General features: G+C 42.1%; 1 protein-coding gene across 3 annotated transcripts in view; it reads right to left on the reverse strand.

The window, feature by feature from the left end:
* The window catches only part of ARHGEF26 (Rho guanine nucleotide exchange factor 26), a 140,098-nt gene extending 113,831 nt beyond the window's left edge, over positions 1-26,267 (reverse strand). For 2 of the 3 annotated variants that reach the window (XM_070792875.1, XM_019960616.2), the window contains exons 1-4: positions 26,113-26,267; positions 24,556-25,694; positions 22,837-22,876; positions 19,197-19,342 (exon numbers count right to left, since the gene is read on the reverse strand). In XM_070792875.1, coding sequence (XP_070648976.1) covers positions 19,197-19,342; positions 22,837-22,876; positions 24,556-25,635 — 1,266 coding nt within the window. In that variant the 5' untranslated portion in view covers positions 25,636-25,694; positions 26,113-26,267. Of the gene's footprint in view, positions 1-19,196; positions 19,343-22,836; positions 22,877-24,555 lie in introns of all 3 variants that reach the window. The other variant, XM_019960625.2, reaches the window with a different exon arrangement.
* Between the last annotated feature and the right edge of the window lie 551 nt (positions 26,268-26,818).

A 26,818-nucleotide genomic window follows, 5' to 3' on the forward strand; every position in this document is an offset into this window, starting at 1 on the left:
TAAAAAGACTTCTTCATACATTTTAATAAGGGAGGAGACTGGCCAAAAGAATGAAACCGTTCAGAGCTGCTCCCATTTGGTTAACGTTGAGCAGGAATTTCACAGGATTTCCTGCCTGACTCAAAGCCCAGCAGATCAATATCCTGGCGCTGTGCCCACAGTCTTGGCAGGTGATGTCACCAGCAAGAATTTCCACGCCACCAGCATCTCCATCCACAGCTACTACTGAGTTCAAACCCGGAAATCTTAAGGGGAAGAAAGTAAAGCATGTGGGCTTAGAGACCTACCTAGATACAGCTAGGTCACTGAGGGATTAAGAATACCTCTACCTATCAAAAAGAAAAAAAAAAAAAAAAAAGAAATCCCCAGCTGAAGTAGTTGTCCTTCTGAGGGAGAAGAGAGAAGGCAGTTTTGAAAAAGGCAAAACACTCATAGATAGAATTATCATCTTTCACCAACACTAATAAAAAATGATCAACACTCCTTTAACCAAGAAGTCATCAACTAGAAACGAGTAGCCCATACAGAACTGACCGATTAAGAAAACAAAAGGTTCTAGAAAGTATATTCTTGGGTTATAATTAAGAAAACTGACACACTCAAGGATCCAGAAGGCCAGGTCTGGAGTTATGACAAGCCAGCTCCACCTGGCTGACTGCCAGACCACGGCTTGGGGCCCGGCTGGACAGGTTCTTCTCCGGAGCCAAGAGGAAGCTTTTTTTCCACCTGAGATCTTCCATATGCAACTCTAAATTACACAGTACCTGAGAGCAGGTGCCTGGAGGCAGAAGATCAAGAGTGGGCAAGAGGATTTCAGAGACTGAAGAATGTGGAAAACGAAACCGGAAAAAGAAGGGGAGAGGGGATATATAAGAGGGCCCCACAGAGACTGGCAGAAGACAGGCAGGAGAAAACTGGGGAGAATGAAAACATAGAGCAAAATGTCAAGTGGAAAGAAACAAGGAAAGAAGGGGGAGGAAGGGAGAGAGGGAAACAAAAGAAGGAGAAAGACTGTGTACAACGATTTTAATAGTATGTATCTCTGGAAATTTTCTATTCAAAACCAATGACCTATTGCTAAACCGAAATAAAAATCACTGGTAAGCCCAGGCTTTTCTTTTGCACAAGCACACAAATATCTGTGTAAAACATATGTTTACAATAATATCTACAGTTTTTACATTTACATGTTTTCTGCAGTTTGCACACTTTTGCTAAGAGAATTAAAATATCAACTTTATCACAATTCTCCAAGTGTTCTCCTTGTTTTCACGTGTGGAAAAGATAATACACCAGCTTCCAAAATGGGATTCCTATTCTGTCATCTAAAACGAAATAAACTAAATCATACAGGCTCTTTTTTAAAACTTTTTACATATGTATCTTGTGGCGGCTCCAGCCCAGCACAAACAGGAACACACTGACTGCCAAGCAAAAAGCCCTTACAACTGTCTTCTGACCTCACTAGAACTTGCTCATTGCTTTATTTTTCCTATTTAACTATATCATCAATAAGTACAGTTACAAATGTAGTTGAATGAAACATTAAGTACTATACTCAGTTTGAGGTTCTTGGTTTTATACAATCCAACTAATTCACAAAACTGTTCAAATCTTGCCATGGCAGATTCTATACTCTTAGGAGAACATGTGAATATATGTTAATATCTATTTGACATATACGACATATATTCAAATAAAAGTGGATAAAAATTAATTCAAATAAAACAAAACTGTAGCCCACAACTACAGTTCTGACATATGTTAAAAAATATGAACATATATTATGCGACTTGTCAAGGCAGTGAATGCAGGGAACTAACTAATCTCATAATAGTTCTAAATTAATAATTATAAATTATATTTTTACTGCTGTAATTGGTATTAAAATTCTCCACCTATGATTTTTTGTAATCAACATATTTTCCATGTTCAAAAGAGACAAAAATTAATGATTACCTAAAACTAATAAAGAACAGTAGGAGATACTTCTCCAATGGATATACTGTCTAACTGGCCCCAAGATACAGTTTTTGAAATTTAAGGTAAACTCCCCAAAGGATAGATCCAAAAGTTACTCCACCTAAAACTGATGCCAAGTTACTCTGAGAAAGACAAATATCATATGATATGACTTATATGTAGAATCTACAAAAATTACATAAATGAACTTATTTACAAAATAGAAACAGATTCACAGACATAGAAAGCAAATTTATGGCTACCAAATGGGAAAGGAGAAGGAGAGATAAATAAGGAATTTGTGATTAACAGGTGCACACTTCAACACAGAAAACAGATAAACAGCAAGGACCTGATATATAGCACAGGGAACTATACTCAGTACTTTATAATAATCTATATGGGAAAAGAATCTAAAAAGGAATAGATATATGTACATGTACAACTGAATCACTTTGCTCTACACCTGAAACATGACATTGTAAATTAACCATGCTTCATTTTTTTATAATTAAAAAAATTAATAAAATGGATTCTAATTTCCTTCATGATCTTTTGCAAGTCTGAGCTTGTTAGATGACTATCTCATGAAGGAACAAGCAGGCTTTAGGCAGTAATTCCACTTCTGCACTCATCACAGCTACAGGTGATTTCACCTTGTGAAAAACTGTCTTAAGAAAACCTAGGCAATGTTCCTTGGCTTCTGACGCCATTGACTACAGTAGGTAGTAAAAGCCGGGTTCTCTAAGTCTCTAAAAGAATCCTGAGGTTGCCATGTATAACTAAGCCTATCTACAGGATAGAGCCTGCCCTGTAACTGTGTACAGAGCCAAGAGGAATTACCCCAGTCTCTAGGCTGATGGGATCATTTTCTATGGGGTAAACAGGGATATGACCTCAGGCCCTCTATGACTTGACGTTGTTTCTATATAGATAAGATGGGTGCACATTCTTTCTCTTTTTCCCACCAGCCAAAGAAACCAGAATAGGAGGGCCTGCAAAAGACTGACCAACCAAAGAGGCTCAGAAAAGTAGTCAATTAAAAATGAGATCAGATATTTATAATCCAAGTTCACTCAGGCTCCATAAAGCACTGATGTCCACTGAATACCCACTGGAGCTAAGACCTTCAAACTTAAGAGTTATCCATTCGCTGAAAACCAGCTGGTTTATTCATGCCTCCTGGTGACTTGCTATTCATGGGCTTCTATTCTGGAGAGTTCAAGTGGGAAGAGAATGAATTGCAAAGTAAAATTATACCACTAGACACAATCACTCCTAGGTCTTTTCTACAGACTTAATACAAATTGAACAGTCCCAGAATTTCCAATGAGTTACGAGTTCTTTCACTTCAACAACATAGAACAGCAGCTCTTTGAGAATATGCTTGAAGTTCCTAAAATGAAAAATCTGCCGAGAGCCTGAAACCGTCTTCTGAAAATAGCCCCCGCAGGTTGTCTCAGGCCCCGCCGCGTCCACTGAGAAATCACTGAGACACTGTCCACCTAAGTCACAAGCTGCTGCAGAACACCCATACCAAGGGCCAGAAATCCAGATGATCAAAGATGAGATAACTGAGGTCAAGATGGGGACGGTGCCATATTTTTAAGGAGAAACAGGTACACAGATCACTATTTTTTAGAATAATGAGAGGTAGAAGACAATGGCCCATTTAATAAAATCATATGCTTAATTTAAAAAGATCTCCAGTGACATGCCAGGGATCTCATCATTTGTTCAAAACACCAGAGTGCCTCTCTCATCTACTGCTGTTAAAACAGTAAAATTCTATAATCTTAAAACTATAAATTCTATAAACTTAAAACTGAAAATTCTATAATCCTCACCAAAATTCTTGAATCTCAAGAAACAGCAAGCTCGCCAGCCTCCCAAAGGTAACTTCGGGTCTGCTAAAACTGTGGCAAACTCAGATAAGGCAAGGCAGGGCTCGGGGCTTTGACCCTGCAATGGCCTGTGTCACCCTCTATAGTCAGAGCCAGCATTCCTGACTGAGTCCCAGCTACTTCAATACAGATATGAGGCAGAGAGTACAGACCACAAACAGCAAGGTCATTAAATAAACTGCTGTGCCTTGTAGAATTTAGGAGACAAGAGTACATGTGTTACTTTGTAGCCAGCCCCTGTAAACCAGCATCCTTTATTTAGCCAGGACCTGATTCAGAGTTCTGCTGGTTCCTCTTGTATTTCTCCAACTACTGATGTATCCAATGCTTACCATGCACCAGGCATGTTCTTTCCATGCATCTAAACCTTCTAACAATTCCACAAGAAAGGTATTACTACTGCTGTTTCACAAATAAGAAAACAGAGACAAAGGCAAGTTAAGTCATCGTGAGCCCTAATAAGTGGGCAAGCTGGTATTCAACTCAGGCGTGCCTGCTGCCCACAAGGACTAACTTCTTTACACTAACTTCTCACACTTCTGAATTTCTTCGAGGTGTGTGTGACCCGCAGCTACCCTTCCTTTAAACTAAGGTCCCCCCCTTGGATACCTCAGAAACTGCCTCCCCAAATGAATTCTCAGCTCTTGCTCCAGAGACAGCTAAGCTGTTGGCAGGGTGCCTGGCAATTTAACTTGTTGATTAGTCCTGACAGCCGTGGAATCTCCACAAATTCCTCTACTTGCGGCTCTCAATACCATTCACTCCTCTGTGCGCTACTGAGCCTGGACCCAGGTGGACTCAATCTCTATCCCCCAGTGAGAGAGAAACCCACTTCTGCTTTTTCTATCAGCAACCAAGGGGAGAAAATGAGATCAGGACATACATGAAAAGCTAATGTCACAGAAGTAAGATAAAAAGGAAAACTGGTTTTAGGGGGAAAAGGCAATTCTATAAAATTATTTCATAAAAGGTGAGCAGTTTTTAAAACTGGAATATTTAATAAAATACTGAGGAAGAGACCAGACTAATAATGGTGGTGAACAGTGAAGGGAGTTGGGAATGGCGGTAAAACCATTTTCAGTCTTTTGTGTTTTGTGTTTTGTGCAACTTTCAGTCTTATTGTGTTCAGTTTTGTAATAAGGTGAATGCACCTGCATTACCTTTGTAATTTAAAAATGACTATTTCAAAGAACTTAATTTAAATTTTGTATTAAGAACAAACTAATGACTAACTAAGGGGAATTGGTTAAAAGAACCAAACATTAAAAAAACAAACAAACAAACATCTACCTATTTGATGAAATATAAATATGGGCTTTACAAAGGTTGTTATGGAAGAAAGTTTAATGACATGAAAAGTCATTCACAGCGTTGTTAAGAGAAAAAAAAATGGGTTAAAAAACAGCAGGTTTATTGATGAGCAAATATTTACAACATTATTAAAGGGAAAATATGAGCAAAAAGACAATATTATTTTATTAATTTTTGCTTAAAGGAAGAGGAAAATTCTAAATACACATTAAGGGAAAAAAAAAGTCTGAAAAGTTATATACCAAAATATCCACAGTGACTACACGGGAAGGATTTCAAACAATTTTTATTTTCTTCTTTTTATCTATTGGTAGTTTTTAATTTTTCACTAATAAACATCTCTTAGCTTTGGAATTAAAGCATCGCTTTTAATAAAAACTAAGTTTCAAAGTCTTCTCTCAAAAAAAGAAACAAAGCAAGTAGGGTAGGCAAATGGAACTGTTTAGAGATGCCAACAATACCTGCATTTCTTAGTTGCTGCCCACAGGAAAGCTCATGAGAGGTAACCATTCACAGATAAAAGTAGCTAAGATAAACACAGGCAATGAGAAAGGTTTCAGTCAAGCCCAAACCAGGCAGTGGCTTATGAGGCAGTGTTGACAATGAGTGATGACAGGCAGGTGCGCAGATGGGCGAACAGAGGAGGACAGGGCTAGAGGTGCGTAACTGACAGTGAAGCCGACGACACGTGGCTGAAGGCATGAGTCAGGAAGGGGCTGACGAAGGCAGAACAGGTCTGAGCGCTCTTCTTGCAGAAAAGGACACCTGTTTATAAAGGAGGTGCCAACATCTTTGTTGCCATTCTGTTTTTGCTTGTTATTTTTGTCAAGTGGCAGATGGATAGGAATGATCACCTCCAAACAGTAAACTCCTTAGAACAACACTGACACTGAAGTTAGTTTTCTAGATTTGCAATATAATCTAAACTTGAGCAAAACTGGTTTCGGAAAAGTGGGTACTAAAGTGAACTGATGTTTTACATGCAATGTTCAAAGCACGCCAGATCCCACTGGACAGGAATTACCTTATATGGAGGAGATCTGAGAAACAGGCATAGAATTACCAATATTCTCCCATTTACCTATATTTCAAGTTTCATTTTCAATTCAATTATTCAAGCAATTATTTTATACTTCTATTGTTTTTATTTTTGACTCTTCACCCATCTAGCCCATCTAGATTTAGTCATAATCTTTAGAGAGCACTTTCCTGACCTTTACTGCTTTCCATGACCTCTATCTGTGTCACTCATTTCTGCATTTTGCCCTAAATTCTTTCAAAAACATCTCTTAGACCTTTCATTTCTATTGTCTCCTAAACCAGCTTCTAAGTTCCCACGGAGTAGGTACTGGCTTTAGGTTTGTTTTGTTTGCCCCATTCATCCCGATGCAGTGGAATACACACGAATTTTGGAGTCAGATACTGGCGTTTCCAAACTACAAACTTATAATCACTTAGTGAATGGCAAAACACAGCCCCAAAATTTCTGATTGTCATCTACGTCAGGGTAACAAAACAGAAAGGACAGGACAGAAAATACCATAGTGCACTGTGTGTATTAAGGGTAACTTCTACTTTGTGAAGCTTTTGTTTGACATACACAGACACGTGCACCCATGAACACACATACTAGGTGATAAGTAAAATGTATTTCTCATTATGTTAAGCTACCGATATAGACCATGGTTGCAGGATAACTCCACCATGTGTAAATTCCCAGTAGATATGTCAGTCATGTCACTTTACACTCTCATTCACATGTAAAAGAAAAGCTGTAGTGCTCAGAGATTCTGCAGAAGCAGCAGCCCAAGTGGCCAGATTTCTCATCATGTGGGAGGTCAAAACAGATTGGAACAGGGCTGGTTAAGCACCTGATCAAATAACAGTAAATGTTTAAATGACCTATTTAAGTGGGGGGGGGGGGGGGGGGGGGGGGGGAGGGGCAGGATTAGTGTCTAAGTCTATATGATTCTCTCTTAAGAAACTCAACAGGTAGCTATCCATGGAAGCTGAAAGAGTAACATGAGGAGGGCCAGGACATGCTAGGTAATCTCAAGTCTAAGTTACAAGAAGTCAGAAACTGTGTGTGTGCAGGAGCTCTCAGTAGAGCAGACAGACCAGGCGAAAAGGGAAAATAAGAAGACAGCCAACAGGCCACTTCTGAGATGAAGTCACGTTATTAGCCAGGTACCCACCTGATGGAAATGCGGTTTCTGCTCTTTCAGGGCCCTAGGTACATGTCCGTTATTTAGACAAACTTGAAAGGCTCTGCTCCAGGTAACCTCAAGACCATAAGAAAAACAGTAGGAGAGTAACCATTTTTGTCATCTCAGAGTCTCAGCTGCCTCAATATATGGTGGAGAAACAGCAGTCACCCTCATGGTATTGTCACAAGGATGATATAAGCTGAGTGAAATGACCTAGTTCAACCCCCGGAGCACGGTATCCTCTGCAAATACTGGGTTAATACTTCACCTACATGTAAAAAAATTAATATCATGATGATCCAATGACAGGTCCCAGAGCTACAGCCACCCTGCAAGTCAGCCTCTACACTGCCTGTTCACACTGAGACCAGCGGAGTATGAGTTTAGCAGACAGCAGCCATAAACCTTTGTATATCACTACCAGAAGCAGGGTTTCCTGCTGCCCCAAACGGGTACTGTTCCATTTTTATTATTGCAGTCAGATGAGTAGTCGAGTTTATCTCCTACACCAAAGGGGAAAATAATCTTCAATTTCCTTTCACTGGCAATAATACTTCCTTCTGCAGAAGCTGTCCACTGGCTATATAGTCCTTATGCCCCCAAATAACAGATATATAGGTAACAAATGCCAAAATGATCCTAAGACAGAAGAGTACAGATTAATCATGCAGAAAATCAACAGGCTTTAAGTATTCTGGATAAATCAAACAAATTTAGAAACAAACTTTTAAGCACTAGCTCCATATTTATAGATTCAGTAGTAATTTCAATGACGACAATTTCTCTATTCAATCATCTTGGAGACAAATGGCTCTGTGGATGTGGAATGGCCCCATCACTGGACCAAGAGAAGACACACCAGAAGGGGACATCTTAAGGTCAAGAGGGCAAACACAAGAGTCTGATGGATGATTTCCACAAGCCCAAGCTTAGTACTATAGAGCTCTTCCCCATAGTTATTCAGAACTCCTCAAGCAACTGAGCTGGGACTTTCCCTGGTGGTCCAGTGGTTAAGAATCCACCTTGCGATGCAGGGAACATGAGTTCAATTCCTGGTCGGGGAACTAAGATCCTATATGCCGTGGAGCAACTAAGCCCAAGCACCACAACCACTGAACTGGCATACCACAACTAGAGTTCATGAGCCTCAATGAAAGATCCCACGTGCTGCAACTGAGACTAAATGCAAATTAACACATAAAAAAGTAAAAGTAACTGAGCCTTCTTTCCTTTTACTTAATTACACTGTATTCCTATAGACCCCTATTGTTCTTAGATGCATCCCACCTGCCTCCCCAAAAGAAATTATCAAGTGGAGGACAAGGCTGTAATTTAATTTGATTTCATAGTGTGCAAACACCTAACATAGGTAGTTTTAAACTATGAACATACCAAATTTCCTAATGTATCAAAGACATTTATTAAATCCAGGATGTAGCCAAGCAAATGTCAAGAACTTTTCTTTTAAAATAAAAATTTAAAACAGTCTTCCACATAGTCCCTAAATAGGAAACTTTCTGGCTATTTTAACTGCTGGGTAACTTTCTGTTATTTTCACTTATGGGATTAGGTTTTGTCTTCATTCATTCACTCATAAATTCATCACAGATTTACTGCAAGCCTACTGTAATTCAGGCACTGTTTCATGTGTTAGGGATAAAATAGAGAATATAACAGATAAAAATCTGCCTTCATGGAGTTTTTATTTCGATGGGAAAATATGGACAATTAACAAGAAAAGTAAATCACATAGTATGTTACAGGGGTAAGTGTCAGGAAGAGGATAAGAAAAGTTAAGGAGGTGGTAGTGAAAGAGTCATGTGTAAGTTGAGGAGACAGCAAGTGCAAAGGTCCTGAGGCAGAGTGCACCTCGCCCTGGAGGAACATCAGTATAACTGAGCAACAAGCAAGACAGAAGCAAGAGAGGAGTTCAGAAGAGTAACCAGGGGCCGACACACAGTCTCACCAGCCTCTGTAAGGCTTGGTCTTTACTTTGAGTGGAGTTAAGAAATCACTTAGCACTTCAGAAAAAACATGATAACTTAGTACACTGTAACAGGATCACAAATCAACAATATAATTATATAGCTGCTGTTTGGAGAAGAGACCTATAGGCACAGAGGCAGATGCAGGGAGCTGAGCTGGGAAGCACAGGGGACAATGCCCCTCCATGCTGACAGAATGGCAGCAGCAAAGCAGCTCTATTCTGAAGGTACAGGCAACAGGCTTTGCACCAAATTGGAAGTAGGTTATGGGAGACAGAGAAATGTGAGGAATGGCTCCAAGGGTTTTAATCTTCAAGACTGGAAAATGCAGTCATTATTTGCTGAGGAAAAGAAGAGATTGTGAGAGAAGCTGATTTGAGTGGGAGAGAAGGGAGTGATCAGAAGTCACCTTTTGGACAGGTTAACTTTGAGATGCTGGCTGCTGCTGCTACGTCGCCTCAGTCATGTCCAACTCTATGTGACCCCATAGACGGCAGCCCGCCAGGCTCCTCTGTCCCTGGGATTCTCCAAGCAAGAACACTGGAGTGGGTTGCCATTTCCTTCTCCAATGCATGAAAGCGAAAAGTGAAAGTGAAGCTGCTCAGTCGTACCCACTCTTAGCAACCCCATGGACTGCAGCCTACCAGGCTCCTTTGTCCATGAGATTTTCCAGGCAAGAGTACTGGAGTGGGGTGCCATTGCCTTCTCCTGAGATGCTGGCTAGATACCAGAAATGAAGTTGGAGATCCTTGTGTGATGCTCAAGGAAAGGTCCAGTCTACAGATAGAAACCTAGAGATCATCAGATGCAGATGATGTATTTAAAGCCACAAAACTAGAAGCAATCAACCTGGGAGTGCAGATCAGGGAGGAGCCCCAAAGATGGAGCCTTCGGACTCCCATCAGTTAGTGACTGGAAGAATAAGAAGTACTCACAAGGAGATCAAGAAGCTCCAGGTGCACTGACTTGATCTCAAATCCCCTGACCCTCTATCACCTCAAAGGGTCTGTGTACGTGATGTTTCCCTGCCTGGGACTCCTCCACCCTGCACCCACCCCCTCCAACAACAACTCTGCCCTGACATTTATCTTGCAGCTGATCAGATGGCAGCTTTCGTCACCTTCTTTGCCACCTTCCCTTGACTGACAGCAATGTGCCCAAACAGATGCCCTTCCCCACAGGATCTCAGAGCAGCACAAGCACAGCCTTCATGGCAGTCACACAGCAATTCTGCATGTATTTATGGGATTATTTGGTGTCTGTCTTACCAGTTAGGGTGTCTGCAAGGACAGGAAAGCAGGTGGGGTCTATTTGTACTCCATCACCAGTGTCTAGAATAGGGCCCTCCATAAAGAATAGGGGAATGAAGGAATCCTTGATCAACATCTCTCTCATCAATTTTCTGTTAAATGAAATAAGACCCTCTTTGTGTGGGTCCCAGGTCAAGGTTTTCAGTTGAAACATCTCCTTTTGTACTTACGCCAACCAAAATAAAATTCCCTTGTGCTCATGTCCTCCCACTTTCTTGGAGCACCTGTCTCTTCTGCCCCCTACCTCCCCTTGGGGCCTCAGGGATACACACCCATATTTTCACAACCCATTGTTCTCCCCAGAGAATAAATATTGGCACATAAATTAGTGTACTTATTTGCCCTTACTTACTAAGCTCAAGCCAGAATATTTATTTTTATTCTCAATCTCTATATATTTCCAAAAAGGGTTATATAGTTCAAGTTCCACCATCACTATTATTGAGAAAAAATACCATTTCTAATAGTGATATGAACAACATGAAATGCACTGAGCTATACTGATGTGTCCCCAGTATTTGGAGATAAAAGAAAAAACACTCCCAAACTGGAACTGAAAAAAAAAAAATTATAAACACACACTTCAAATATATATGTGTGTACATTTTTCTAAAGAGAAGGTCTGTGGCTCATAGCTTTTACCAGATTCTCAAAGCAGATAACAGCTCCCTAGAAAAGAACGATGACAAAGTGCACTTCCATCCTACAGACTAACACTGAGACTAGAAAGAACACTGAAATCATCATGTATAGACATGAAATAATTTTTAAGAACAAGTTTTAATATCTGCACAGGCTTCCTTGGTGACTCAGTGGTAAAGAACCCACCTGCCAACACAGGAGACTTGAGAGACATGGGTTTGATCCCTGGGTTGGGAAGGTCCCCTGGAGTAGTAAATGGCAACCCACTCCAGTAAAACCCCATGGACAGAGGAGCCTGGTGGGCTACACAGTCCATGGGGTCGCAAAGAGTCAGACACAATTTAGTGACTAAACAACAGCAACAATATCTGCACAGTATATTATTTATGTAAATGCATGTATTCTTTATTTCTTCTCCTTACATGTATATACATGGATTTTGAGAGGAGTGTTACCAAATTGAGAAGAAATTTCTCTCCCTAGAGAGAAAGGGAAAGACTGGGATTGAAGATATGATCAAGAGAGACTTTGGTCTTATCTGAAATGGTTTAATTTTTTTTTTTCATGGAGAATGTGTTAAGTATTGCTTATATAGTCAAAATTAGCTTTCAAACATGTTAAGGGAATACCTTAATTTAATTGTACTCAAATGGCAAGAGAGTAACAGAGCTCTGTCCTTGCCTCAGACTAAGCAGACCCCAGCTCCAGCCCTCTTGGCTGGACCAGGATCTCTGCTAGGGGTCTCAGGTCATGCCCACATAGACCTCCAGTTCTGCTTATAAAGATACAAACACTCCAAGAGACCTATTGTCCAACTTAAAAGCTTGCACCAGTACACACCTAAAGCCCTGACTGTTTACATGGTGAGTACTGAAAGTAAGCCAGATGTGAAAAATGAGAATTTTTTTTCTATTTTTTTTAAACATAAAAGATAGATATGATAAAAGACATTAATCACCATTTAAGGTAAAAAAAATAATTTTATGAGGCTGCTGTGTTGCAAAAATGTAAATGGAAAACTCTATGACTAAAGAGATTATTTTAAGCAGCAAGTCACTGAACAACTGAAAATTAATTCAGACAAGTGTGAAAATGTAAGGGGAAACGATGAAAATTTCAATGACCTCTAAATACTTTAAGCATTTCTGCAAACAGAAGGATATTCAGGTTTATTACATCTGCTGAGCACTGATTTTCAGTAGAAAACAGTCTGTCTTTTACAATAAACATAGTATAAATTCTAAAAGAATAAGTCCCACCAGATGGAACTGCTAAGACTCCAAAGTGTGTTATATTATAAGTATAATGAAATTATACTTATAATCAAATAGCCAGTTTTCAAATCATCCTTTCTAGTTCAGCAGTTCCAGAAAATCATCCAGAGCAAACTATGTGTGTCTTAGGAGCGAAGTCCAGTACTCAAGAGATCAAAGTCCTAATTCTGGTTACGAACCTAGTTGGCCACACTAGGGACAGCCGAAGACATACCTCACAGAACACGTACAGAAGCAGTTCCAGAATAAAGTGTTTAAAATTTCTGAGCACACTGAAAAAATATGCAAAGCGAGCAGGATTACTGAGAAGTCGCCTGTCAGCAAGTCCAAAGGAATAGTCCAGTAAGAGGGTGACTGTATGAGGCATGTATCTGGTGACTGCATTCGGTATTGAGCCCAAGTAGAGTTCTTGCCTCTGGAGCCTGAACACCCTTGTCAAAGGTACCTGGCGTGTCAAGGCTATGGGAATTACACAAACACTCCATGGCAAACAAATGGGGTCAGGGCAAGTGTGGCTTTGGGACTGTCACCAAACTTAACAAATACTAGTTTCGCAACTGTCATTTTTTCAATCTAATGCATAGTACCTGAAAGGGGGAAGGGTCGAGTTATGACAAAAGGCAAAAAGACACCAGGCAAGGTTTATTTTTTATTTTCTGTAATACTGTAAAGCCTTCCGGGATCCTATGAAAGGATAAAACTTATTAAAAACCGGAAGCTCTCTGCAGGGGGTGCTCAGCTGCTATGCACCTGGCACTAACTGCTACAGGTATGTAGTGTTCTATCCCATACCAGTAACACAATCAATATTTTTCTTCAAACCCACAAGCCCAGAAATCCAAGCACTGTGCTCTTAGTCTCCACAATGCCAGTTTAGGTGAGTTGTTGAGTAAATCACCTGTGGATGGCAGGTTCCTTTGTCTCTGGGCACAGATCTCCAGAGGACAGAAAATTAGTTTTTCAAATTGAAACTTCAAGTTTCATTTCAAACCAAGAAAAACCTGAAAACCACGATCATTTAAGTTATTTTGCATACATTAGTATTCCCCAAGACCTGAAGTGAAAGTGAAGTCACTCAGTCATGTCTGACTCTTTGCGATCCCATGAACGGTAGCCTAACAGGTTCCTCCATCCATGGGATTTTCCAGGCAAGAATACTGGAGTGCGTTGCCATTTCCTTCTCCAGATCTTTCCGACCCAGGGGTTGAACCCTGGTCTTCCACATTGTAGGCAGACACTTTACCATCTGAGCCACCAGGGAAGCTCAAAGAGCAGCGAAAAGTTATGTTCCCTGGAATAATGAAGAAATCCTGTATTTCCAGTGAAGAAAAGATTGATGTACTCTGACAATCAAGTAAAGGAAAATAAGTCTGGCACCATCTGATGACATTAAGGAGCCCAGGCTGTGTTCCTGACACGGGAGAAAACCCCACTTCTACGTGGGGGGGGGAACCTGCCAACAAAGCCACATTGATACACACATTCACCAAGTCACTGTAATCCAATCAGGGAAGCCCGAGGCAACCTAAACTTTCTCTACTATGTTAAGGCCCAATTAAAAGCCTCTCTTACTCATTCCTAGGTGACGACAACACTCCAGTTAAAACTGTCGCAACACCTTACACGGAGAACCACCTCTTGCCTATGTGGTTGTCCAATGAAACTGAAGGAGACGCATCATAAACAAATGCACTAAGACAAATTTCACACAGACTGAAGGTTTCAACACCTTACAAAACAAACAGAAGTGACTGCAAACTGCTGCTCTTTTAAAGTCTCCCACACACTGGATGCTTCTTACAGTTAACTGATAAGACAAGTTTCATCATCTCAGGAGGCAGTCAGGAGTTGGCAACAGAGATAAGTCGTTTTCACAGCATAGGACAATCAACAGCAGCTAACACACAGGTGTGCTCATAAGCACCCCTTCCCAAGTAGAAAGTCAAGATAGATCCAAATAGAGAGCTAACCGCTTTGCCAGAAAACCCTTTGTGCTACTCCCTTTCTGGAATCAAGGCCCCACTCAGAGAAGAGTTTTGTGTTAAAGACTGGATGGGGACAACCTTACTTATTTGGTATTATTAAAAATTAAGCATGGAAAGATGATGCAAAAAAATACAAAAAGTCGAAGTGCTCCAAAACCTACCTTAAACACTGTAGCCCCTTTACCAGAAGAAATCAGGGCACAATATCAGACCGAGATAATGGAGGTGCTGACTGCTTATGGAAAATATCCTGACATTTTTCATAATTCACGAAGCCTCTTTTCTTTAGGGTCCTAACTGCCACCTGGATATTTACTAACTACTAGAATTTTTAAAAAGTAACAGCTGCTTTTTGTTGTTAAAAGTATCCAGTTTTTAAAAAAGCCTAAGTGGACTGCCACTTTTTAGTGGACAGGAAACCCATGTGGGAAGGACAGAATACAACTTCAGGACAGTAATGACACCTGGGGAGGCAGGAAGGAGAAAAGGACTGGAGAGGAGGATGGTTAACAGGATCTGCCTTAAAAACTAGAGGCCTGAATATTAAAATGTTAACATCTGTTCAAGCTGGTACTTGTGTGGCAGGTACATGGAGATCTATTACACAGACTTACATGTTAGTTTATCTGCACGCTTGCCCTCTTGCCTTTCAAGATGGCCCACACTCTTGTCCATGGAGTGTGTTTCTCTCTAAATAAATCCACGTCTTACCTATCACTCAGTCTCCTACTGAACTCCTTCTGCCACAAGACATTGAGAGCTTCAATAAATCCTGAGACGAGGCATGATCTCAGTTAAAAGACCATGAGTTCAAGTTCCAGATCAGGGATTTAGCTAGGGTCAAGTTCAAGGCCCAATTTGAATTACATGGTTTCAGAGGGTACATTACAGATGAAACGACTTAAGAAATATGATTAAGTAATCACAATGTACGACCTTATGCAGATTCCCATTTAAATAAATCTTAAAAAAATATGAAAATTGAGAAAATGTGAATACTGACTGGGCACTGGATGGTATTAAGAATTTTTTTCTGAATTTTTAGTTGTAGCAATTTTGATTATTTTTTATTTGAAAAATCTGTATTTCTCTGAGATATATAATGAAATATTATTTACAGATAATTTTTCTGCATACTTGAAGTTGTTGTTGTTCAGTCACTAAGTTGTGTCTGACTCTTTACAACCCCAGGGACTATAGCCTCCAGGCTCCTCTGTCCATGGGATTTCCCAGGCAAGAATACTAGAGTGGGTTGCCATTTCCTTCTCCAAGGGATCTTTTTGGACCAGGAATCAAACCCACATTTCCTGCACTGGCAGGTGGATTTTTTTACACTGAGCCACCAGGGAAGCCCCGAGCTTGAATTTAAAAAAAAAAAAAAAAAACTTAAAGTGTTTAAAAGTGAAACAGAGACACAGAAGGGCCAAAGAAAACGCAGGCTGGAGCCCAAGTGATGCAAAGGGCAAAGTCCAATCATGATGCTTTGGTTAAATGTAATTGCCAAGCAACACAATAAAAACATACAAGCCCTGGGAACATTCAAATCCAAGATAACACAGTTCTGCAGTCAGAATCTACATTTTATCACCAGATAGTCTTCTAATATCAATTTTGTTAACAAAAGGCACAACAGTACATTGATCCTTTGCCAAATAAAATGCATGCCCATATTTGAAGTACTGAAAGTTTGAAAGATACAAAGTGTTATTTAAATTTCCATATGTTAATCTAAATGAAAGCCAAACTCCAGGAAGCATAAATATGGCAGCCTGACTTTCGGTACTAAAGCTAAGTTGGAGAAGTGTGTAAGTGACAGAGAAGTACATGTTTTTATTGAGTATTCAGAGATAAACAGCAAGATTTAGGCCTGGGCTAACAAATACAGCTGCTGCCCTAGAGAGAAAACTCAAAAAATTCAGTTTTCTTCTCGAGTATCCCCTACCAAATGGGCTACACCAACAATAGAATGACAGTCATCTAGGGTCAACTTGGCCTGTTACGTTGCCAACAAAGGTCCATCTAGTCAAAGTTTTGGTTTTTCCAGTAGTAATGTATGGATGTGAGACTTGGACTATAAAGAAAGCTGAGTGCCGAAGAACTGATGCTTTTGAACTGTGGTGTTGGAGGAGTCTCTTGAGAGTCCCTTGGACTGCAAGGAGATCAAACCAGTCAATCCTAAAAGAAATCAGACCTGCATATTCATTGGAAGGACTGATGCTGAAGCTGATACTCCAGTACTTTAACAACCTGCTGCAAAGAACTGACTCACTGGAGAAGTCCCTGATGTTGGGACAGACTGAAGGCAGGAGGAGAAGGGGATGACAGAGGATGAGATGGTTGGATGGCATCACCAACTTGATGGACATGAGTTTGAGCAAGTTCTGGGAGTTGGTGATGGACAGGGAAGCCTGGTGTGCTACAGTCCATGGGGTCAAAAAGAGTCAGACACGACTGAGTGACTGAACTGAACTGGCCTGTGTGGGGGCCTCCCAGGTGGCACTAGTGGTAAAAAATCTGCCTGCCAATGCAGGAGACACAAGAGACACAGGTCTGATCTCTGGGTCAGGAAGATCCCCTGGAAGAGGGCAGGGCAACTCATTCCAGTATTCTTGCCTGGAGAATCCTATGGATAGAGAAGCCTGGTGGGCTACATACAGTCCATGGGGTCGCAAAGAGTCGGACACGACTGAGCAACTACTGGCCCAGAGATAGTCTTGGGCTCATGAAACATTTTTTAAAACTTAAATTAGGATGATACTTGAAGGGACTTCCCTGGTGGTCCAATGGCTAAGATTCTACGCTCCGCATGAAGGAGCTGGAGTTTGATCCCTGGTCAGAGAACTAGATCCCACATGCCGCAACTAAAGATCCTGCATGCTGCAACAAAGATTGAAGATCGTGTGCCACAAGTAAGACCTGGCACAGCCAAATAAACAAACATTAAAGAAGACAAACAAACGGGATTTTACTGTTGTTGTTCACTCACTGAGTTGTGTCCAACTTTTTGGGACCCCATGGACTGCAGCACACTAGACTTCCTGTCCCTCAATATCTCCCGGAGTTTGCTCAAACTCAAAAGTCTGACTTTCTGTATTCTCTTTTCTAAATATCAGAAAATATTGCAACACTGAACTGGTTTGAACTAAGCGGCAGCTGTTCAACTTATACAAGGCCTGTGGATCACATTTCCCGCCACTGCCCATCACCCACCCTCACCAGCATCACTTATAACACTACTTGGCCTGCCTCCCTGTGGGCATTTTAATCTGTGGTGTAACACTAAGGATGTCACTCCATGGTGTGACACTATTAATACATAACTTCCCCTTAGCACAAAATTAGGGGGTAGAAGGGAGAAAAGGTTTGGTTTTTTGAATTCTGAATTCCAATGCAGTGCAGAGAGGGGAGGAAAAACCCGAGCCAGATGTCATCTCCATAATCAACATACACGCATTTCCATGGTCAAGTTTACAAGTGCTTCTTCACTTACGCTGACGGTACACTTAGGGAAGTACACTTACGTACTTCCCTAAGTACGTGAGATTCCTCATTCTGGACTACGCTCATTTCGGCTTAAGAGAGAATCACTTCTGCTTCCATGTTGCTAAATGACTCACAGAGGTGCACTAGCTTGTTTTTCATGCAACATTCCCACCACCCAAGCCAGTTATGGGAACTCTTTCCTACCTACAAACGCTGTACCCAAACTCACATCACATAAACTAAGCGTCACACTGTGACACTGTTAAGCCAGGAGGAAAAGAAATTATGGCTAAACACTAAAGCGGTTTGATGCAGAGAGGAGAATTTACTCAATACAAAAGTAAGTATCAGACACTGGCCCACAAAAGATGCACATGTAGAGACAGGACAGATGCCATTCATTAACCAATTTCAAGAAAATATAAATGTGTCTCTATCAAATGAAATTTCCAAGGAAGAAGTGTAACACATTCCCTGTTTTACATAGGTACTATACATACAAATATCATACATACATATATATTGTTGTCATTCAGTCGCTAAGTCATGTCCAACTCTTTATGACCCCAGTGGACTGTAACCCGCCAGGCTCCCCTGTTCATTTTTCAGGCAAGAATACTGGAGTGGATTGCCATTTCCTTCTCCAAGGGATCTTCCTGGATCAGGGATGGAACCTGAGCCTCCTGCATTGGCAGGTTCATTCTTTACCACTGAGCCACCAAGGAAGCCCCCAAACATACGCGCACACAGCCATAATTATGATACAGTTTAGATATATTAAGAGATATTAAGCTATCCCTTAATGTAGATATATTAAGCTACCACTACATACACACTATATAAAAAACAAGAAAATATGCTGAGAAAGAACAGTTTCCAGAGTCCATAGTACATCAGTCTTAAAGCACTTTATTTTATAAAAACATGATAAATTTTCCTGATCAGAATTGTCAAAGCTCACTTTCTCACTGCAGAGTTTCAAGAAATATTTCACAATCTAAAAGGAAGAATCTTTCTCCTTAGAGTTACAGGATCACTGGTAAAAAAAAAAAATTAAAACCACAACCAGGTATAATTTCCACAACTTGGTCTCTTTACTCCCACAGATAGAAAAACATAAGGTACACACTCACCGCAGACAGCTGGCTCCACGTGGACCTCAGAGGCTTGTGGTGAATCACAATTTTTTCATCGGATTTCTGTTCTTTTGGCTCTGACTCCTCATCGGAGTCGATGTCAAGGGCCTTTTCTTTGTAGTTCTGATACAGGACAGCGTTTTCTGCAAAAAAGGAACCAAACCCTACACATCACTAATTGTCACCACCCCCCATCATGTTGCTACTTGTTCTAAAGAAACCCAATATTTATATAATGTTTGGCCTCCAGTTTAATAAACAAGAGATAAATGGATTTCTTCATGAAGAGTCATGATCAAAAATTTATTTTCTCACTCATACAGCTCTATCCCCCCATTCATCTGCAGGGGACAGGGAAGTGCCTGTACATCAAATGCCAACTGAAGCAAAGTTTCCATGACTCTGTCTACCACTCATGAAGGTCATGTCTATTACCTAATTGTTTTTTAGGTTAAATTGAATTTACACCCTTTTATTTTTCAATTTAACAAATATTTATAGTACATCTACAATGTGCCAAGGGCTGGGAGTAAATAGAAAATAAAAGACACTTTCCGTGCCCTCGTGAGCCAAAAATTTAATTAGAAATATAGTAAAAGTCAGTCATTCATGAATTCATTCAACTGATACTTAGAAAATGTCTACTAGACGCCAGTAAATGCTAGGTGCTGCGGATACAACAAAGAACAACAACAAAAAAAGAGAAAAATCTCATTCTTCAAGGAGCTGACATTAGAGTGATGAAAGAAAGAAAATAAATAAACAAGCAACTTTTATAATATGGCATATGCTGAAAAGTAACATGGCGAAAAATCAAACAGAGAAAGGGTGTTATAAAGGGTGACATGTAGATTTTAAACAGGGTAGTTTAGGAAGGTCTCATAGAGGTGACATTGAAGCAAAGATCTAAAAGAGGTTAAGGAAAGAAACCATCTCTACAACTGGCAACAACAGAGACATCAGCAAACAGAGACAACAGCAAGTACAAAGGCCCCGGGGCAGGAGTCTGCTTGGTGTGTCTTACGATTTGTACAACGATCAGCAAGGAGGCCTGTGTGGCTGGAATAAGTTAAGGGAGGGGAGGAAGTATAGGAGATGGGGGTTGGGATGACTAAAGGGCTGACCATATAGGGTCTTGCCTCAATGCCATTGAAAGGACTTTTGTTTTTTACTCTAAGTAAGACAGCAAGTCATTTTAAGGTTGAGGACACAATGATCTGGCACAAATACATATCTACAAACCAAAAGATTTATACACAAGTACTCTGAGAACAGACTGTCAGCAGGACATGATTTAGTCTGGGGGTCAGAGAGGTGTTAATGAAGAAAATCTTAAGATCTGAAAGCTGAGAAACCACGGAGCTACAGGAAAAAACCACCTCCAAAAGCAAGAGGAAATAAATTACCTTAGAAGAACAAAAGAGGTCACGAACTGGAGTGCAGGTGTCAATCAGACAAAGGGTGTAAGGTGAGTTTAGGGAGAAGAGCCAGACAGTTCAAACCAGACAGAACTGGGTTTTATCCTGAGCCCAAAAGCCAGAGTTTCTTTCATACTGTAAAAGTTGTATTTTATCCCGACTGCAATGAAAATCCACTGAAAGACATTTTTAGATTGGAAGAGCAAAACATTGACTAGTTAAGGAACTAATTAGGGTGCTCTTGAAGTGGTCAGTGAAAAGCAGTGGAGACTTGAGGGGGTCGGACTGGATACAGGGGTCAGACTGGCTGTGGTGGTCAGGATATTTTCTAGCTCTGTTAAGTCCCACAACTGAAGTGGAAGAAGGGAACTCCAGAAGAGATTCAGCTTTAGTGGAAAGATTATGAGTTTGGTTTTGGAACATACTGAGTTTGAAATGCTTTTCCCATCTACTGAAGCCAGCAAACATCTGCCTCATTTCTCATCAACTATGGCATGTTCTGTATGCATCATCACTAAATACTGAGAGTTCATGCAAGATTTTACTGTTCTTGATTGGTCTGCATATGAAAGCAGATTGTAAGGGTATAGATCTCTGCAGAACCCTTTAAAGTACTTAATGTGTGACATAAAATGCATTTGGACATTGTTGATATGATGTCTCATTCATCTCACAACAATGTAGGCAATTATTAGCTTCATTTTACACAGGATAAAACAGGCTCAGTGAAGTTGAGAGGCTTGTTTAATGTCACTCAACTGATGACTAGAAGCAGCAGGACAGAAACTCAGGTCTCCGGTTCCAATATCACAGGATCTTACCACTCAACCACACAGCTTCCTGACTTACATTCTTGTTAGTCATCAACTGCTAAGACTCCTGCATTCCTCATGTACATATATGTGAAAAAGAATGTCTAGGTCATCATATTTAAGAAGAGAGGAGAGGGTGCACAGAAACAGCTCCTTGTAAAAGGAAACAGCATAAAACTAGTTATAATGAAGGTCTGTCCTCAGACTTCAAAAAAGCTCAACATTTTTAACTATTTGAAGCAAAGGTCTCAAAACTAATGCCAAATTCCAGAAGATGCAAAACATCTCTCATGATTGATATTAGATAGATGCTCTGTTCACTTCACAGTCATAACAGGGTACAAGAGAAAGCAAAGTGCGTGAGAACCAGGTGTCTGTCCTGGTCCTGGCTGTGCGACAGTGGATAAGGTACTAAGCCTCTTTGAGATTTCCAGATTCCTCGGTTATAAAATCTGGACGATGACTTTATCCCAGCCAGCAAAAATACTCTATCTGGGTTTCTTCCCCATAGAAAACATTTTTCTAAGATGAATACAATAAGTACATTTTTATAAACTGGTCATATTTAAATGATAAAATGGGAACTGATTTTTATAAGAATGATATGGGGAAATGTTTTGTAATCAGCCAAGTTGATATAACTTTGGGTGGTTTTACCTTTGATTTACTTACAGAGGGGCATACCCTTCTTCACTGTTCTTTTAAAGGCAGGAAAATCTTACCATTTCAAAGAATGACAGGAAGTAACTACCCTCACCTCCACCACACTCCCCCAGCTCTACAAGCTCTTCTGGTCCATTGACACTGGATCCATTTACACAAAGTCCCCTAATCTGATTAGGGTCTGAACACCTGGTGAAAGCAGCTTTTTTTTCCATCCTTCACAAAAACACTATATGAGGTTGAAACTCTTAGCAGTAGGGTTCTGTTAATGAAGTGAGTTCAATTTCCTCCAAATTGAAACTTGGTTATGAAACCATATTAATGATATTAAAATGTAGAAATATGGGGATAAGAACATTAAGTCAAAGGATATATGACCTAAGGAAATACGGACATAAGATCTACATGCCAAACCTTCAGAATTTTAAATTGAAGAGCTAGAGTTTATCCTTAATCTTTCTTCATTTTTTGAGGGAGGTGGGGATGGAGCCAGAGTAGAGGAGAATTAAAAATCCCAGAACACTGGTCTGACAAAGTCATCGGCTTACAAAGAATGCCATTAATTTTATTCACTGCTGGTATTACTGGATGAAAATTTAGCTTAGTGCAGAGCTTTGTGCTGTATAATTTGAGAAGTTGTACATTTTTCTCATCTTGTGTTTTTGTTACTTCAGTTGGATTTCAACTTATAATTGATATTCCACATTGAAACAGCAATAAAAGTCTGGAAAATCAAATGCTTACCTTCCCCATCAAATGTTCCTTGTCCTTTCAGCATTTTTTTCTAAGAAACAAGAAAAGCAAAAAGAAGAAAAGCAAAGCAAACTATGTATGAATGAGCCAAACAGAAAATACAGCTATTTCAAGAAAAAGTACTTTTTTTGTGGTCACATTCATTAGATTTCCAACAGCATGCACAGATGATCCCTGGAGCAGTCATATGACTACTACCACTCACTAAAAAGATGAAATAAAATGTACAATATCCCCCATGCTCAGCCAATACAGCTTGAGAATCCTCAAATGACCAATAGTTTTTAGCTTATTACTGATGATTCACCATCACTGTTAAATTGAACTCTGCTATACTTGCAGAGTTGGAGGGGTGGGGAAGCACATAAAATGTTATGTAATTTCTTTATTTAGAAATTAGTTTGCTTAGTCGCTAAGTCATGTCCTATTCTTTGTGACCCCATGAGTTGAAGCCCTCCAGGCTCCTCTGTCCAGGGGACTTTTCAGGCAAGAATACTGGAGTTGAGAAGACATTCCCTTCTCCAGGGGATCTTCCCAACCCAGGGACTGAACCCAGGTCTCCTGCATTGCAGGCGGATTCTTTACCATCTGAGCCACCAGGGAAGCCCACTCATGATTCACCACCACTGTTAAATTGAAATTTGTTAAACTTGCAAAGTTGGAGGGGGAAAAAAAATACACATAAAATGTTATGTAATTTAAGGCCATAGGATCTAAAATAAAACAGGCTCACTTGTGTATTACATATGTGACATTTATATAGACTGGTTCCAGCTTTCTGATTAATCAGAAAAAGATGTGGCTGCCAAAATGAATTTCTGCCCTATTGCTGAGATCTGTCTTGTGTCTGGAGAAGGCAGCACATGCACACTCCAAAATCTCCTTCCCTAGTCTTCCCTATTTCTTCATGTCATATTTGGTAATATTTTAAGGAGTGCAACTCCTAGGTCTTTATCTGGGAGCAACGCCACACCATTCACTCCAACCTGAAGTTTCAAGCTACCAACTTGTTAAATGCACTCAAGGGTCAAGTGGGCACAAAATGGGAATGAGATGCAACCAAAGCCACTGGTGAAAGAAGCCAGAAAGAACAAAGATGACTACTATGTCTTTTGTGATTCTGGCAATTGACTTTTACGATTCACATTTTACCTGGACGGTATTTAGTATGTGGTCATTACGGAAAGGAAAAATATTTCAGTAATTAAATCACTAATGTAAGTACTTAAAATAATCAACCGGCTGAAAGGAAATCAGTGTTTTCCTGTATCAGCTGTGGTGAATCAGCAACCAGTAATAGACACTTCTAAACAAGCACCACACTGGCGTGACCACTTAATCAAGAGTGCAGATCCACGCCTGCTTGCCACCCCCTTTGCAGCTACCTGTATTAAAAGTGTTCAAGATTCACTCCACCAATACCTAATTTGCTGGGTTTTTTCTCCTACTTGTTCCCCACATTTTGCCAAACTTAGAAAATGAATACAGTGATAAGAGTTTCAGTTCCTCCCATGAAACTGCATTAACCTGGGCTGTGCCTACCAGCAATAAAATGGCCAAGAGATAGATTGCAGGGGTCTGATCAACAAACAATAAAATTAAAAAAGAACAATAACCTTTGGTTCCCTCTGTGCCCCTCCTCCCCACCCCAAACATCTTCACTGGCGGCTTAATGCCTGCCTAACATGCGACACTCTTGCCCACTTTTACCTTTATCCTTCCCAGGCTGGAAAACTTCTCCTTGTCTTCCATCACTGCTTTCAGAACCGGCTGGGACATCCTGTTCTTCTTCTTCGAGGTGCCAGGACTGTCAAAATCAACGCCACTGACCACCGCCCTGCGATAGGAGGTGGACCGCAAGCCTCTCCGCAGAGACCCGGGGCTGTCCAAGTCGTGCTCCGCCTCGCCCTCGTCCTCTGCTGGGCCCAGGGGGGCCCCAAGGCCCTCCACCATGCTGCGCACCTTGAGCAGTCTCTTGTGAGGTTCCACGTTCAGACTGTTGGATTTACTAATTTTAATTTCCGAGGCCAAGCTCTTCGGAATGATCTGCTGTTTTCCCACTTTGAGGGCGGCGGGGCTGTTTGTGCTCAAAACCACCGAAGGATTCTCCAGGAGTTCGTTTTCCGGTGAGGGCAGCCTTTGGAGCGGCAGTTTTTGTTCCAAAGACCTTTTGGGGAGCGAAGGAGAGAGTCTCGAGGGTCCTCGTTCAGGGTCCTTAGCCATACTGCCGGAGAGCGAACCGGCGCCTTGGGAGGAGATATTAGGGGAAAGCCCATTTGCAGCCGGCGAAGGCAGGGGGCTGGTGGGGAATCCGGTCTTGTCCCCCTCGGGGCTGCAGGGGGAGGGCGCTCGAGGAGTCCGCGGGGGGTGCAGCTGCTGAGGCGCTGGCTTGGTCACTGTGCCGTTCGCTGGGGACTTGGGGGAGCCGCCTGACGCCACTCTGGGTACTTGGGGTGACTTAGGCCGTCGAAGCCGAGGAGAGACAGCCCTGTACTCCTGGGAGACGGTCCTCCCATTGGTCACCGCCCTCCGATGGGCGCATAGAAGCAGGGGGCTCCTCTGGACCGTCCTGCCGTCTGAGGCGCCGGGCACTTCGGCCAGAGTCTGCGCCGCAGGGAGCGTCTCTCGGTCCTCCACCGGGAAATCCGTGATCAGCAACCCGCTGGGGCTCTGATAGGACTGGGGCCTCGGCTTGCTCCGGCCCAGGAGCTGGAGCTGAGGGGTTGAACGCCTCCGCCACAAAGGGGTTAAGCTGTTGCTGGAAAAATCCACTTCGCTCTCGGTGTCCATAGCGGAGCCTCGGGGGTCAGCCCCCGGGGGGGTGGGGGACAGCACCTAGTCAGTCTTGCCTAAAGAGGAAAGAAGTCATGGAGCTTGGTCTCCGGACTACCAGGCACGCCTTGCAGACGCGCGCGCTCTGAGCCCGGGGATCACCCGGCTGCCGAGGGACACAACTGCGTTCAATTACCCACCCTTTCTGGGGCAAAAACTGCGCCCACCGCGGCGAGGGGTCCAGTACAGAAACCTGGGTCGCCCCCAGGCGAATTAATCCAATCACCTCCACGCCTCTCTCGCGGCCCAAGACCACCCGCACAGAAACAGACCGCCACCAAATCGCCGGTGCAAACTGATGCACAGGAAACTTGGGACGAGTTCAGCTTTCTTGGGAAACTTGTCGCGGGACGCTCCCCTCCGCCGCCATCCAGCGGCCCGCCCCCGTCGTAGGTCCCCTAGAGCTCCAGCAGCCCGTCTCCCAGGCGGATTTACCTTCAGGGCTTGTAGCGCCCGGGGCCGACGAGCACCCCAGCCCAGTGGGTGGCCCGGGTCCCGGACCGAATCTTTGCAGCCGGAGTTCTGGAGAGCTCAGCAGCGGACCCAGCGTCGGCTCCGCCCCCAAGCTTGATCCCGCCTACGGCATTGGCCACGCCCCGGCCCGCCTCAGTCGCTGCCTTCTGGGAGCCGCTGTCTTCCCGCCCTGGTCTCTCGTTAAAACACTCAAGCGCACCTGGGCTGTGTGCCGAGCTCCGGGTTCCCGGCCACGAGATGCGGGGAGGGGGCGGCGTGGGAGCTGCGGGCGCGCAAGGCTGTTGCTCGGAGCACAGCGTGGGAACAAACGTAGGAGCCCTGCCAGAATGTAATTTGCGAAGTCCTGGGCCCCCCGGGGGATCTCCCTGGTAGAAGCTCGGAATGCCGAGCGTAGTGAGGTCCGTGAGGCTGGAACGCGTAGCTCTGAACGCAGAAAGCCAGGCGCCTCTCAGTATTCGGGGGGTCTTAAATCCGATGTCCTACTCCTCTGCTTAAAATATCTTATGGACTGATAGGCTTGCTTGTGCCTGGAGTATTTCTGGAGAGATACTTATAGCCAGTTCGGGGGAGGACAACTGGGTGGCTAGGAAACCGGAGGGACGGAGTGTTTTCATTCAGTCATCTTTGGATCTTGTATGCTTTACCTATTAAAAATAACCATAATTTA

This window comes from Bos indicus, chromosome 1 (assembly GCF_029378745.1).
Source record: "Bos indicus isolate NIAB-ARS_2022 breed Sahiwal x Tharparkar chromosome 1, NIAB-ARS_B.indTharparkar_mat_pri_1.0, whole genome shotgun sequence".
Classification (NCBI taxonomy): domain Eukaryota; kingdom Metazoa; phylum Chordata; class Mammalia; order Artiodactyla; family Bovidae; genus Bos; species Bos indicus.